General features: G+C 42.5%; 1 protein-coding gene across 2 annotated transcripts in view; it reads right to left on the reverse strand.

The window, feature by feature from the left end:
• Positions 1-16200, reverse strand: part of shisa9a (shisa family member 9a) — a 327565-nt gene that overhangs the window by 295115 nt on the left and 16250 nt on the right. For both annotated transcript variants that reach the window (XM_048551693.2, XM_048551695.1), the window contains exon 2: positions 10048-10172. In XM_048551693.2, the coding sequence (XP_048407650.1) occupies positions 10048-10172 (125 nt within the window). The remainder of the gene's footprint in view (positions 1-10047; positions 10173-16200) is intronic.

Here is a 16200-nt window from a genome sequence, read left to right on the forward strand (position 1 = left end):
TTGTTCGCTCCACACTGCCCTCCAACCCCACAACACCCGGCACCTTCCCCTGCAACGGCAGGAAATGCTACACTTGCCCCCACACCTCCTCCCTCACCCCTATCCCAAGATGACTTTCCATATTAAGCAGAGGTTCACCTGCACATCTGCCAATGTGGTATACTGCATCCATTGTACCCGGTGTGGCTTCCGCTACATTGGGGAAACCAAGCGGAGGCTTGGGGACCACTTTGCAGAACACCTCTGCTCGGTTCGCAATAAACAACTGCACCTCCCAGTCGCAAACCATTTCCACTCCGCCTCCCATTCTTTAGATGACATGTCCATCATGGGCCTCCTGCAGTGCCACAATGATGCCACCTGAAGGTTGCAGGAACAGCAACTCATATTCCGCCTGGGAACCCTGCAGCCCAATGGTATCAATGTGGACTTCACCAGTTTCAAAATCTCCCCTTCCCCCACCGCATCCCAAACCAGCCCAGTTCGTCCCCTCCCCCCACTGCACCACACAACCAGCCCAGCTCTTCCCCTCCTCCCCACTTCATCCCAAAACCAGTCCAGCCTGTCTCTGCCTCCCTAACCTGTTCTTCCTCTCACCCATCCCTTCCTTCCACCCCAAGCCGCACCCCCCGCTACCTACTAACCTCATCCCACCTCCTTGACCTGTCTGTCTTCCCTGGACTGACCTATCCCCTCCCTACCTCCCCACCTATACTCTCCTCTCCACCTATCTTCTTTTCTCTCCATCTTCGGTCCGCCTCCCTCTCTCTCCCTATTTATTCCAGAACCCTCACCCCATCCCCCTCTCTGATGAAGGGTCTAGGCCCGAAACGTCAGCTTTTGTGCTCCTGAGATGCTGCTGGGCCTGCAGTGTTCATCCAGCCTCACTTTTATTATCTATTTTACTACAGCTGCTGCATATTCAACAGCAACTCAACAACTGAAGAGATTTCTAAACTCAGCCATTACAACAACTTCCACTGGACATGGACTCACTGGACTCACCAATTCATGTCAACTAATTCCAATATATTTGTTTTTAAATTTATTTGGAATTTGTAACTGCTCACCTGTCCCTTCTCTTTCATCCTTTGATACATGTGTGTATGACTGGTTGTTATAAACCATTTCCCTGGGTTTTGAATGAATTAATAAACCCCATTTCAGGTAAAAACAAAGTATTTGCTCTGATTCAGTCCTAAACTACACTTTACAAACAAGGTTTAGGGAAATGTAATACTTAAAAGAGAAGGAAAAATAGGAAACGAAATTTAAAATTAAAACATTTTTGCTATGTACAGAAGAAAACAGTACAAATACTTCAATTCACCTCTTCCTCTGTCCTAATGACAATACAGATATGTTTTAAAAAGTGTGACAATGCAGACTACTAAATAACTGATAATGCCCAGTATTAAACCTTAACAATAGATTGCTCTTTTTCCTTGCCACCCTTGTTATATCCACATAAACACTCAAACTGGCAGGGTAATAGCTAACAGCTTTTATTTCAGAATATTACGTCACAAAGTAACAAAGAAATAGGGTGGCCTGGTGACTCAGTGGTTAGCACCGCAGCCTCACATCATCAGGGGCCCAGGTTCAATTCCAGCCTCGGGTGACCATCTGTGTGGAGTTTGCACATTCTCCCCGTGTCTGTGAGGGTTTCCTACCACAGACCAAAGACACACAGGTTAGGTGGATTGGCTGTGCTAAATTGCCCCATAGTATCCAGGGATGTGCGGGCCAGGTGGGTTAGCCATGAAAGTGCAGAGATAAAATGGAGGGGTGTTGGGCAATAGACAATAGACAATAGGTGCTGGAGTAGGCCATTCAGCCCTTCGAGCCAGCACTACCATTCATTATGATCATGGCTGATCATTCACAATCAGTATCCTGTTCCTGCCTTATCCCCATAACCCTTGATCCCACTATCTTTAAGAGCTCTATCCATCTCTTTCTTGAAAGTATCCAGAGAGTTTCCCTCCACTGCCTTCTGGGGCAGAGCATTCCATATATCCACCACTCTCTGGGTGAAGAAGTTTTTCCTCAACTCTGTTCTAAATGGCCTACCCCTTATTTTTAATGGTGGGCCTGGTATAAAGTTCTTCAGAGGGTCGGTGCACAACCGATGGGCCAAATGGCTTCTTTCTGCACTGTAGGAATTCTGTGAAATACAAGAATACAAAATCTGCACTCCTGTCAAATAGCCAACCAACATTAATAGTTAGAAAAAACAGGAACTTCCAGAGTGGCTTAGCAGCATCTGTGCAGAGAGATTGAGAGTTAACATTTCATTTCCAATGTGACCGTTCTTCAAAACTGAAAGGAGCTGTACTTTTTTAAATGCTGTAAAATGGAGGGTGGGGAGAGCAGATGATGAGGATGAGGTTCTGGTTATTTCAACATTTGAATGTCTCAGTTACAAACACCTTCAGAAATATTATACGCAGACACTAGCAGATAGGGTCAAACAGCACAGAAAGAGGCCCTTTGGTCCGACCTGTCTGCATCCATCAGACATCCCAATCTGACCTATTCCATTTACCAGCATTTGGCTCACATCCTTCCTGTTCATGTATCCGTCCAGATGCCTTCTATATGGCGTAATTGTACCAGCCTCCATTACTCCCTCTGACAGCTCATTCCATACACCCGCTGCATAAAAATGTTACCCTTCAGGTCCTTTTAAAATCATCCTTTCGCTCTCACCTTAAACCTACGCATTCTAGTTTTGGATACCTCCATCCTAAGAGAAAGACCTTGGGCATTCACCCTATCCATGCTCCTCATGATTTTATAAGCCTCAGACCTCAATGCTCCAGGGAGTCCCAGTCTATCCAGCTTTGACACACTTCAACTCGCTACTCGTTACCCTAATGAGAAGCCAGGTCACACCACAGAGGTCAGTTGCCACATGTTATATAAAGTGTTTTAAAAAAAGTCAAATTGCGATACAAATTGTTAATTATCTTTTTCTTGTAGGGTGATGTTGCAAGTAAAGGCAACATTATAGCAACTCTGTTGTAATTCTTTCCCAAATCGGGGCAGCACAATGACTCAGTGGTGAGCACGGCTGCGTCACAGCACCAGAGTCCTGCATTCGATTCCAGTCTCAAGCAACTGTCTGTGTGAAGTCTGCACATTCTCCCCGTGTCTGTGTGGGTTTCCACCGGAGTCTCTGGTTTCCTCCCACAATCCAAACATGTGCAAGTTAGACAGATTGGCCATGCTAAATTATCCGCAGTGTTCAGCAATGTGTAGATTAGGTGTGTCAGCCATGGGAAATGCAGGGTTACAGAGATAGGGTAGAGGGATGAGTCTGTGTGGGATGCTTTATGGAGGGTTAGTGTGGACTTGCTGGGCCAAAAGGCATGTTTCTACAAGGATTGTGTTTCTGTTTCATTTCAAATTTCAAGTTACCAAAAAGAAGTTGCTGCGTTCCAGCACATTTCCACTAAAAAGTCAGTTTCCCACATTTCATTAAATTATTTAGACTAGTCACCGAAGGTTGCAAACAGACATAATCAGGCCCGAACTCCCTAACCTATGTCTTTTATTGGCCATCCAAACCTGGACTAGAGAGTAAATCTACAGCTTCTGGCTCCAGAGATGCTGGCCACTGTACCTGCCCAGCCAGCAAGAGTGATGCATAGAAAATCTCACTGCAACTGAAAACGTGTTCCTGGCCTTCTACAGCCATCATACTGCAGGGGTTCATTTCATTCAGCTTCCACTTTTATGTACCAGAAGAAGGAGAACCTATGTTTGAACTTACAGAAGACAACTACTATCTTCCTGTCCCATGTTTGAATCAATTGAAGTTCTTCCTTTTTCCGTCTTTAGCAATGTCGAGTTTCCCCTTTGTTTGAGATCAGACCCTCACATTTCATATGCTTCGTATAACTGGATTACGTCTCTGTAGGGCTTTTAAAAATTATTTATTTGCATAATTTGAAAACATGAGAATGTGTACGAATATTACAACCATTTTTGAAAGAAAGAAAAGTGAATCAAGAGAGGCGATGTGAAAATGTCCCCACAAATGAACAACTTCATAATCTAACAAGCATGCATTACACATCTTTTTGCTGGATATAGTTCACACATTGGTCAATTTTCTTCCCTCCTCTCCTGACTAGCATAATTCATTTTTATCTATGCCACATCAACAGTAATCTAGTAGAGAAGATCACTTTCATTTTAGAACAAGCTTAATTTTCATTCCACTCAAATGAAAAATTGGATAGGCTCTACAGTAGGTGGACATTTGATGAATCAGAATACAACAACAGAAACAGAAAAGGTGGAAATAATTCCATCAACTCTTTTTGAATATTTTTAACAGTCTCTCATGATCCTGGCAAACAAATGCTGATCATCCGATGCCCTTGGTCACAGTTGTGCCAATGATATGAAGAACGGAAAATACTCCAGCTATGCTACAATCTATTTGACATATTGTTATCTTTGAAACCGAGAGGTCCTGATTGATCTGTCGGGCTGCAGGACCAAGGACAGTGCCAGTAAAATGTCAGAGTTGACAGAAAACATGGCCTAGCTGAATCATACTCCACCTCTCACTAGTGTTAACCAGCAAAGTAGAAAATGGTCACCTACACTTGTAGCAATCTCATACTGCAAAATGTTTCACAGTAATGGATTTTACAATGGTGCACTCCTGTTTAATCCGGAGAGAGGGAAAAGTTGAAATGTTGGGAGTCACTTCTGTTCCCAAAAGCAGATGAATGAACAACCCTTTAAAAGTAAAAATGAGGGCATGTTATTCATTAATCAAACAATGCTGGGCTAACAGTGAGCAGACAAAAACATGTCCATCTTTAATATGAAGCCAGCTGAGCTCTCCGAACAGATTTTATCACTGACATTGTCCAATGAAGGAAAGGGAAGACTCAGAATTGTTCATAAACAAATATCATTGCCAGCCATTTGAAAGTGCAGATGAAAGCTATTTCCAACACTAAGTAGAAAATTACACGCCAGACTCAATCATGCAATAAAAGAGTGTAATTGTCACTGCAATTATGCAGATTTCCTTACTAATTGTTAGAAGCAATAGATGTTTTTACCTGCCATTAGTCTAAGCACCAGGCTAGCTAAACATTATTTTGCGCAACAGCTAAAAGGCTGAGCAACGCAACTAAGGGCTTTCAAATGTGTTCTTCCCTATTTATGGCGTGCCTTTAAGAACACCCTATTTCAGAAATCAATTACTCACACAATTGTTTCAGATGGTAAGTACAGATGCCTTTCAGTTTGCAGACTGATGCAAATGTTGTAATTCCGTTTAGACAAAGCACATGTAATTATCCTGAACAACAGACAAGTTGTTAAATGTTTATAAGACTGTGAGGTACGTTAGTTAATAAATTAGCAATTTGTTGCTGTGAAAAACATCCAAGTCCAAAATACACAAATGTTCTTTTTAATCCAGTCCACCTCCATCAGATCAATCCTGTGGGACTGGTACTGTGGAATACTGAATCTCTACTTCTCCATTAGATACACAACATAAGTTTCTAAATCCTCTTGAAAATGATACAAATCTGGTTCAGACGTTGATGATAATTGTTCCTGACATTAAAACGAAATAACTAATGCTGTCACTATCTGGCTGGACCTCCCAATGATTTCAAGCTGAGCTTTACCTGCCTGACTGTAACTGTAATTGTCTCGGTAGGAAGACAGCTCCATCCATGCATGTTTACTTATTCATATGCACAGAATTCCCAAACCGGTGGTTAACTTTTGCATCTTGAAGGGTCATATATGAGTGTTTACTCTCCAACTATTTAAGTCAGTACTATACATACTTTTAAAAGGTATTTGTCAGTATCAAGCATGTTTGAATCCAGAGTTTAAACTCAAGCTTTACTCCGTGCATTTGTTGACAAGCCTACCCTACACAGGAGAGGAGTTCACACTGCCGCCTGCCACAGTCAGCTAGGATTATTTCACATTGCTTCAATACTAGACAATTGATAGAATTTGCAGTGTTGCAACAGGCCATTTGGTCCATTTGGTCTATGCTGGTGTTTATGTTCCACACCTTCCCCCACATTACTTCATCTTAACATTTATCAGCATATCTTTCTGAACCCTTGGCTCTCCTACTTATGCAGCTTCCTCTTAAATACAACCATAGAATCCATTGAAATCCATACAACATGGAAACAGGCCATTCAGCCCAATGAGTCCACAGTGACCCTCCAAACAGCATCCCACACAGACCAATCCCCCTACCCTATCCCCGTAACCCTGCACTTCCCATGGCTAACACACCTAACCTATACATCCTTGAACACGCTGAGTGATTCAGCATGGCCAATCCACCTAACTTGCACATCTCTGGACAGTCCAATTTGGTCCAATCCATATGGTGGTGAGTTTCATACTCTAACCACTCTCTCGAAAGTGTCGGTGCTTCTGTCATATTTATAACACTAACTTCAGGAGTCTCCAACAACTGAAGACAGAGTGTACCCTAGAAACTCCCTTCATAAGTGTCAAGATCTTTGTTACAATTTGCCACCAATAACTTGGTGAAATCAACAAACAATATCAAGTCTCAAATAGGCTCCCAGAGTTTACTGATGAAACACACACTTTACAATTGATGTTACTTCTACTGTTTGTGCACTGAGAACGTTTTAGGTGCTTTGGGCAGTATCACTGGTGTTTGGGGGGGTGGTAGCCTTTACCTCCCCAGCGTGAGTAGTAAATTGGCAGACTGGCTACCCATCCTTGAGAACTGGAAATGAAAATCAGATAATTTTGAGAACAGACTTTCTTGGTTTCAGACCCAGTTGGGAAAGCTGACTTTCACTCCAAAATCTAGCAAATGTGATTAGAATTTTTTTTGAAATTACACGACTTTTCTGCCAAACTGGATTGGAGCTTATCAGTTCATGAATCTGGCAACAAACAGCATTGTGATGTAAAACAGGCCAAGATAGTCAAACAGCTGAGCAGTAGTTAGTTGTCTATGGAGATCATAGTCAAATGAGAATAAGAATTATTCTGCCCAGAATTATTCCTTCAGGTGATGAACATGCAGGGCTATATCAAATCAAAGAAGTTATATTGGACGTGATGCAGGATGAGCACTGAATTCAATAACTTGTCACTATTTAAGTTTGAACAGGAGGAATGATGAAAATTGTAACATGCGTAGATTATATTAAACAGATGAGAACACATAATTTACCACCTGTGTTCTAATGCCTTAGGGTGTATTCACTGCCAGGTCCTCAAATCGTAGCCATTCCAATGCTTTGTCTCCAACTTAGCCAAAACAGGAATGTCGGTGTACAGGCCTTTGGGAGGCAGAGCTCTTCTCAGTACAATTTCTGAGGGAGGCAATGGCGTAGTGGTATTATTGCTAGACTATTAATCCAGAAACTCAGCTGATGTTCTGCGGACCTGAGTTCAAATCCCACCATAGCAAATGGTGGAAACTGAATTCAATAAAGAATCTGGAATTAAGGCTCAAATGATGACCGTGAATCCATTGTCAATTGTTGGAAAAATCTGTACAGCTGGATGAACATACCATCTTAGGAGCAGGCAAGCTGACATTTCAGGCTTAGACCTTTCATCAGAAATGGGGGAGGGGAAGGGGGTTCTGAAATAAATAGGGAGAGAAGGGGAAGCGGATCGAAGATGGATAGGGGAGAAGATAGGTGGAGAACAGACAGGCAGGTCAAAGAGGCGGGGATGGAGCCAGTAAAGGTGAGTGTAGGTGGGGAGATAGGGAGGAGATAGGTCAGTCCCGGGACGATGGACAGGTCAAGAGCCTGTCCACCACCCACCAGGCACAAGACAAGAGTGCAATGGAATCTGAGATAACAAGGTGTAGTGCTGGATGAACACAGCAGGCCAAGCAGCATCATAGGAGCAGGAAGAAGGGTCTAGGCCCAAAACATCAGCTTTCCTGCTCCTGAGATGCTGCTTGGCCTGCTGTGTTCATCCAGCTCTACACCTTGTTATCTCAGATTCTCCAGCATCTGCAGTTCCTACAATCTCTGTGACAGAATATTCCCCACTTGCTTGTGTGTGTGCAGCTCCAACAACACTTAAGAAGCCTGGCACCATTCCAGGACCACATCCACAAATATTCACTCTCTCAACCACCAAAGCACAATAGCAGCGGTGGGCACCACCTTCAAGGTGCTCTGCAGAAATTCACCAAGGCTCTTCAGACAGCACCTTGCAAACCCACAACCACTACCATCCAGCAGATTGAGGGCAGCAGATACATGAGGACTCTACCACCTGCAAGTGCCCCTCCAACCACTCACCATCCTGGCCTGGAATTATATTGCTGTTCCTTCAGCATTGCTGGGTCAAAATCCTGAGGCTCCCTCCCTTACAGCCCTGCTGGACGATCTACAGCACATGGACTGCAGCGGCTCAAGAATGCAGGTCATCACCAACTTCTCAAGAACAACTAGGGATGGGCAATACGCTCCAGCCAGCAGCGTCCATGTGCCATGAACGAATTACAAGTACTTGAGGACATATTAGTATCATCATCTTTCTTCCAACCAGTCCTATCCCTCCATTAGTATGGCAATGCTCTTTGTCAGAACCTTACACAGCAGATGGCAACAAAAGTGCTCCTAACAGTCCCACACCCTCAGGTAGTGGGAGACCAATCCTGTGCTGTCTAGATGAAAAGGCAAAGATAAACAAACTAAAACTGATTTCCCAAGTTCAGTAATTTACAGGCAAAGTTTGTTCAGTCTTCAAGTTCAATAGCTCCTTACCGCTACCATTCTCAAATGACAGCCTTCATTTAGCGCATTCTAAGTTAACCTGACACACTCAGGGTGAGACCTCCCAATTTCAGCATCCCAACACTGTTGGCTGAACTGTCAAGAAGCCTCAATGAAGTTCAAAACAAGCACTGGGTGCTCGGGTGCATCTTTTTGGAATGAAACAATAGAAAATGGCTGTTGCCCTTACTTACAAGGTAAACACACTAAGATTTGCTGTGCTACAGTTAAGCCAAAAGCAATATATCCGAGCCTTTGTATACAGGAGCTTTAGTAGCTTTCCCTCGTGAGCAGTTGACTTTCCCTCTCCCTAAAGTACAACATTAATCCTTGCAAATTGCGCAAAAGGGAAGGCAAAAAACTCACAACAGCAATTCATGTTAAAAGAAAATTTTAATGGTAGTTCGAGATTGCTCATGTGGGGACCAGCCTCTATTAAAATTTATGTATGCAAAATCAGAGATAATAGACATAGTCTAATGGCTTAATTCAGACAGAAGGCACTTAACTTGTTAATAGGACAGTACCTAAAGTAAATTTGATCAGTTTTTCTATAAATTATACCTTTTCCGTTTAATTTCTCATCTTATGTGCTATATGTTCCTTTCTACGGTGTATCATGCATGGAATGAGAGAACACAACGAGGAAACACAGGGAATCACCTATGCGTCTGCTCATTGTGAATCAGAATATATTCACACAGGAAAGTTAACATGAATTAAGAGGGATATGTTCATTCATGAGGAGTTAGCCACGAAATTTTAACCAAAATGTCCTCTGGAAACTAATAAGATAAACTTCTGATTCACATTGTCATCGATCTAATTTTCTTTCCTGGCTGCTCTGTCTTTAGCACCTACCTCTTTCTCTTACTCCCCCAACCCGAACTGGAACAGGAGACAGAGTCTGATCAGAGAGAACTGGAATTCATTCAGACTGCAAGGGCTGGTGAGACTGCCAAGATAATCTGAAACTGGAGAACTCAGTTCAGTGCTCACATGCAACTCAAACACTTTAGAAATCAGATCAGCCAGCATTAGAATACAATCCAGTGAAGCAGTACTGAATGCTATTTCCTAATGGAGCTACATTCCAAATTGAGGAATCTTTATAAATGTGAGAATAGATCAAGAATAAAGGTGATGCGTTTTACAGTATATTTCAAGAAAGTCATCACCAAAGAAAGCACTAAAACAATACGTGCTATCGTTCATTGAATTCCAAAGCTTGGCAAATTGGACAACTTACCAAAGGTGCTCCTGGAACTTGTTGGCTGCATGCTTTCATGTTGCACATGAATTGCTACCTTCCCATCTCTTTCAACATGATTGCTGGTAGACTGACCCTGTTGTTTCAGAACATCAGTCAGGGCCCTGAAAAAAAAGAAAATCTTTCAGAAATGACCAAAGCCTTTTATATCCCATGCGGGTCTGTAAATAAATTACCCACTGGTGACTTCTTTACTTCTGACCTAGTGCAGTGCAATTTACTTTATTATTGAAGCTGTTGTTGAGTAATTCTCTGTTAATGAGCACAAGCTCCTGACTGAACACCTGCTTTTTTTGCCTGAAATGCCCATCGAGTAAAACGCACTGCCGGTTTCTTTCTAATTAATTACATGGAAATGGGTTAGTGACTACTTTCCTTAATTTAAACAAACAATTGCTCAATTTAAACACAGGTGGTTTAAATGGTGGGGACTGTACTTAAACTCATCAGAAAAGACGGTGATCTGAATGCTGCCAGACTACGCACAGTTAAATTTGCAGTCAGTGGATAATCTGCATTGATGAATAAAGCAAATTGCCAATGCTTTGATTGCTCAAGTGAGTAACCTCATCTTGTTCTCCACGGACGTCTGGCAGCAACATGAAAGGGCAATGAAACTTTACTGAATGACAAGAATTTTGCAGATGCAGGGAACTGTGGACTGCACCAAGCCGTACATGCTTCGCTGCACAAAGCCACTAGCTAGATGAATCAGTAAGGATTCCATTCACCTGATGTTCACCTCAGTTGCAACTATCAATGCTGTATTGCACAAATCAATGGGAATTTTACAGGGATTTTATCACAGAACCTTCATTTAACGGTATCCGTGGCACCACAAAATATTGATCCACCAAAAATGAATCTCAAGAGTGACTTCACTGTGATTAAGGATAAGGCACCTCAAGATCTCACTTAAAACACCAGTAAAATAGCATGCTGACAAGTCTAATGACAGAGCTGAAATGTGGTTGGTTCAAGGATATGAAGGGTTGTGGTAGTGGGGTGGGTATTATTCGATTCAAAACTTTGCCCTGAAAAAGCTAGGTTCAATAAAGAGGAGAGAGTCCAAGAGGTGTCAGAAGAGGCTAGCTATTATGGTTATGTTATTGATTCTAATCTGGAGACTAGGGCTAATGATCAAGACACATGTGTCCAAATCCTCTCACACAGCTGGTGATTGTAAATTTAGTTCATTGTAATCTGGAATAAAAAGTCAGCATCAGTGATGCTGACAAGAAAACTACCAAATTTCTGTAAAAGCTAATATATATTTACTAATGCCCTTCAGGGAAGAAAATCAGTTGTCCCTATCCAGCCTGGTCTAAATGTGATGCTAGATCTTCACAATTCTAGTAAACTATTTAGCTCTTTTCAAGAACATGACTCATAACCATCTTTAGAAGGGCAATTAAGAATGTGTAGCAAATGTCAGCCTCATTCGCAATGCTCACATTTCAAGAATGAATTAAAAATAGACGACAGAACAGAGTTCAATAGCAACTAAAAACGCTTCTCTCATTCGTCAGACCATCTCCTAACTTTGACAATATAACCATTGCTACTGCATTCTGCCATGTTCCCAGTTATGCAGTTGGACACCTCTTTGACTGCTGTTTAAAGCAGGGTAGCACATTCACACCCAGCGACACCGTTCTGTCAGTAAATCCACAATATGTTTACGGAGAGGAGGTCATTGGTATTCAGAGCACATTTACAGCACTATTCCCAACCCGGCTTGGAGGAAAGGAAATGCACTGTGGTCACAGCTTTCAAAAGACTGCAGTTGGTGAAGATGTAAAAAGCCCTTGGGTTTGAGAAAGACAGAGAGTAGAAGCCAGAATGAGAAGAGGATTAATTTGGCTGATACAGATGGGTTGGTGGAGTAGGCAGGAAAGTGGCAGATTGAGTTCAACTCTGATAAATGTGAGCCAATGCATTTAGGGGTGTCAAACTGTAAAAGGGAAGGCAAATAAATGGGAATATACTGAGAAAGGTAGATGAAGTGGGAGATCTTGGTGTGCAAGTGTACTGGACCCTAAAAGTAGCAGTGCGATACATAAGGTTGTAAAGAAGGCAGATGGAATGCCCTCCTTCATGGGCAGAGGTAGAGATATAAAAGCAGAGATACGACAGTTAAACAGTACAAAGCACTGATGCGGCCACAACTGGAGTATTTTGTGAAATTCTGGTCACCACATTACAGGAAGGATGTACTTGCCCGAGACAGAGTACAGAGACAATACAGTCATTCATTATTTCACACTAGCATGTTGCTACGGTTGGAGAGTTGTAGCTGCGAGGAGAGATTGGACAGGTTGGGGTTGTTTTCCTTGGGACAGAGAAGGCTGAGGGGGTGACATGAATGAGGTATACAACATTGTGAGGGGTACAGATAGAGCAGACAGGAGGGAATTGGACATTGGATGTCAGTTGTCAGGGGCCACTTGACAACCTTGTGAAGAGCACAATTAAAGAGGCCAAAGATCCATGCATATCGATCTTATGTTGAGGGCTTGTGACAAATTCTTTTCTAGTGTTGGAGAATCATATTTCAAGATTCTCCATCTGCCCAGTGAAAGAATATTTTAAATATTGTATTTCAGTGAAACTTTAACAAATTATTCCAAAAGACAAGGGGGTAATTTGGTCGGAGTGGAACAGCTATTCCCAATTCTTTGTCTCTGATGAAGGATCCAGGCCCGAAACGTCAGCTTTTGTGCTCCTGAAATGCTGCTTGGCCTGCTGTGTTCATCCAGCTCCACACTTTGTTATCCCCATTACACTTATTGTTTTTTTATCTACAGGCCCTTAGACAGTTATCTATAAATTGAATCTATCCCCATTACCCTCTCGAAGCTCATTCTAGATCCAAACCACCTGCTGTGTTAAAAAAAACCATGTCACCTTTAGCAAAAGAATGGAACCCAAAATCTACTTCCTTTGGTTGTCAACCCCTCCAGCACAGGGAACAGCTATCAACTCTGTCTAGCTCCCTTATGATTTTGACCACTTCTATTTGATCTCTTCTGAACTTCCTCTTCTGTAAGGAGAGCAAGCCCAGCTTCTCCAATCTATCCTTGTAAATGAAGTTCCTTACCTCTGGATTGATTCCTGTAAATCTTTTCTGCACTTTTTTCTAAAGCCATTACGGCCAACTGAGTGTCTGGTGCCCAGATTTTAATACAATACTCTTGTTGAGGCTGAACCAGTGTTCAGAAAGCTTCACCATAACCTCTTTGCTCCTGTGCTCTACACCTCTTCGTCTGGTGTATTGTGTATAGTTTTAGTTCCCTTAATTGAAGAGGGATGTAGTTACATTGGAGGCAGTTCGGAGAAGGTTCACTAGATTGATTCCAGAGATGACAGATTTGCCTTATGAAGAGAGATTGAGCAGTTTAGACCCATGCTTCCCAAAGTTTAGAAGAAAGACAGGAGATCTAATTGACTTATATAAGATATTAAAGGCGATTGGCAAAGTAGATACTATAAAAGATGTTTCCTCAGGTGGTGCAATCTAGAATGAGAGATCATCATTTTAGGATAAGGGGTAGCAGATTTAAAACAGAGATGAGGAGGAATTACTTCTCTCAAAGGGCCATGAATCTCTGGAATTCACTATCCTAGAGTGTGGTGGATGCTAGCGCAATGAGTAAATGCAAGGAGGAGACAGACAGATTTTTAATTAGGAATCATTGAAGGTTTAGGGAAAACAGGCAAGAAAGTGATGTTGAGGCTGTGATGAGATCAGCTATGATTGTATTCAATATTGGAGCAGGTTTGATGGGCTGAATGGCCTACTCTTGCTCCTTGCTCTTATGTTCTGTTGATAAAGCCCAGGACTCTGCCTCCTTTAATAACCATCTTTTCAACCTGCTGACACCTTCAGTAGTTTGTGTGCAAATGTTGTGAAACCAAAATGTCTGCTACTTTTGTCCCAGATTATCATTTCTAAAAGCTTCCACAGCACCAAGGTTAAACCGACCAGGCTTGTATCGCTGGGTTTAACCTCACACGCTTATTTTGAACAATGGTAGAGCAGTAGAGATTCTCCAGTTCTCTGGCACCATCTCTGTATCAAAGGGAGTTTGGACAATAGCGGGTTTTGAGAAGATTTGTAGCTCAGGTTGAGGTTCTGGATGTGAGTTTGCTCGCTGAGCTGGAAGGTTAGTTTTCAGACGTTTTATCACCATTCTAGGTAACATCATCAGTGATCCTCCGACGAAGCGCTGGTGTTATGTCCCGCTTTCTATTTATATGTTTAGGTTTCCTTGGGTTGGCGATGTCATTTCCTGTTCTTTTTCTCAGGGGATGGTAGATTGGCTCCAAATCAATGTGTTTGTTGATGGAGTTCCGGTTGGAATGCCATGCTTCGAGGAATTCTCGTGCATGTCTCTGTTTGGCTTGTCCTAGGATGGATGTGTTGTCCCAATCAAAGTGCTGTCCTTCCTCATCTGTGTGTAAGGATACGAGTGATAGTGGGTCATGTCGTTTTGTGGCTAGTTGATGTTCATGTATCCTGGTGGCTAGCTTCCTGCCAGTTTGTCCAATGTAGTGTTTGTCACAGTTCTTGCAAGGTATTTTGTAGATGACGTTCGTTTTATTTGTTGTCTGTATAGGGTCTTTTAAGTTCATTAGCTGCTGTTTTAATGTGTTGGTGGGTTTGTGGGCTACCCTGATGCCAAGAGGTCCGAGTAGTCTGGCAGTCATTTTGGAAATGTCTTTGATGTAGGGGAGAGTGGATATGGTTTCTGAGACCGTTTTGTCTGTTTGTTTGGGTTTGTTGCTGAGAAAAATCGGCGGACTGTGTTCATAGGGTACCCATTCTTTTTGAATACGCTGTATAGGTGATTTTCTTCTGCTCTGTGTATTTCCTCTGTGCTGCAGTGTGTGGTGGCTTGTTGGAATAATGTTCTAATGCAGCTTTACTTAATGCAGCACATTATTCCAACGAGCCACCACACACTGCAGCACAGAGGAACTACGCAGAGCAGAAGAAAATCACCTATACAGCATATTCAAAAAGAATGGGTACCCTATGAACACAGTCCGCCGATTTCTCAGCAACAAACCCAAACAAACAGACAAAATGGGCTCAGAAACCATAACCACGCTCCCCTACATCAAAGACATTTCCGAAATGACTGCCAGACTACTCAGACCTCTTGGCATCAGGGTAGCCCACAAACCCACCAACACACTAAAACAGCAGCTAATGAACATAAAAGACCCTATACAGACAACAAGCAAAACAAACGTCATCTACAAAATACCTTGCAAAAACTGTGACAAACACTACATTGGAAAAACAGGCAGAAAGCTAGCCACCAGGATACATGAACATCAACTAGCCACAAAACGACATGACCCACTATCGCTCGTATCCTTACATACAGATGAGGAAGGACAGCACTTTGATTGGGACAACACATCCATCCTAGGACAAGCCAAACAGAGACATGCACGAGAATTCCTAGAAGCATGGCATTCCAACCGGAATTCCATCAACAAGCACATTGACTTGGAGCCAATCTACCATCCCCTGAGAAAAAGAACAGGAAATAACATCACCAACCCAAGGAAATGACATCACCAACCCAAGGAAACCTAAACAGCTAAATCGAAAGCGGGATATAACAGCAGCGCTTCGTCGGAGGCTCACTGATGATGTTACCTAGAATGGTGACAAAACGTCTGAAAACTAACCTTCCAGCTCAGCGAGCAAACTCACATCCAGTTTGGACAATTATGGTCGATGTCTCTGCTATTTCCATCCTTATTTACCAGCACCATTCTGGGACATAACTGATGTGGTCATGATGACTTGTCAACTACAGGCCGGTATTTCTAGTACTTCATGGTTATCATTTTTTTAGCCGATCCTGTATCTCAATTACCTTCCTTATGGCTTTGGCAGCAACTTTAAATGCAAAGTATTCATTTATTACCTCAGCCATGCACTCTACCTCCGTGTGTATACTCCCTTTCTGGTCTTTAGACAAATCTTCTCTTTAGGCAAAAATTTTGTTTCCTCCTTTATGCTAGTTCCAGTCTCGTCTCATCGTCTCTCTTTGCCTCCCTTATTTCTACAGCTAATCTGGTCCACGCTTCTATCATCAACTTGACATCGGT

The sequence above is a fragment of the Stegostoma tigrinum genome, chromosome 23 (assembly GCF_030684315.1).
Source record: "Stegostoma tigrinum isolate sSteTig4 chromosome 23, sSteTig4.hap1, whole genome shotgun sequence".
NCBI classification, from domain to species: Eukaryota; Metazoa; Chordata; class Chondrichthyes; order Orectolobiformes; family Stegostomatidae; genus Stegostoma; species Stegostoma tigrinum.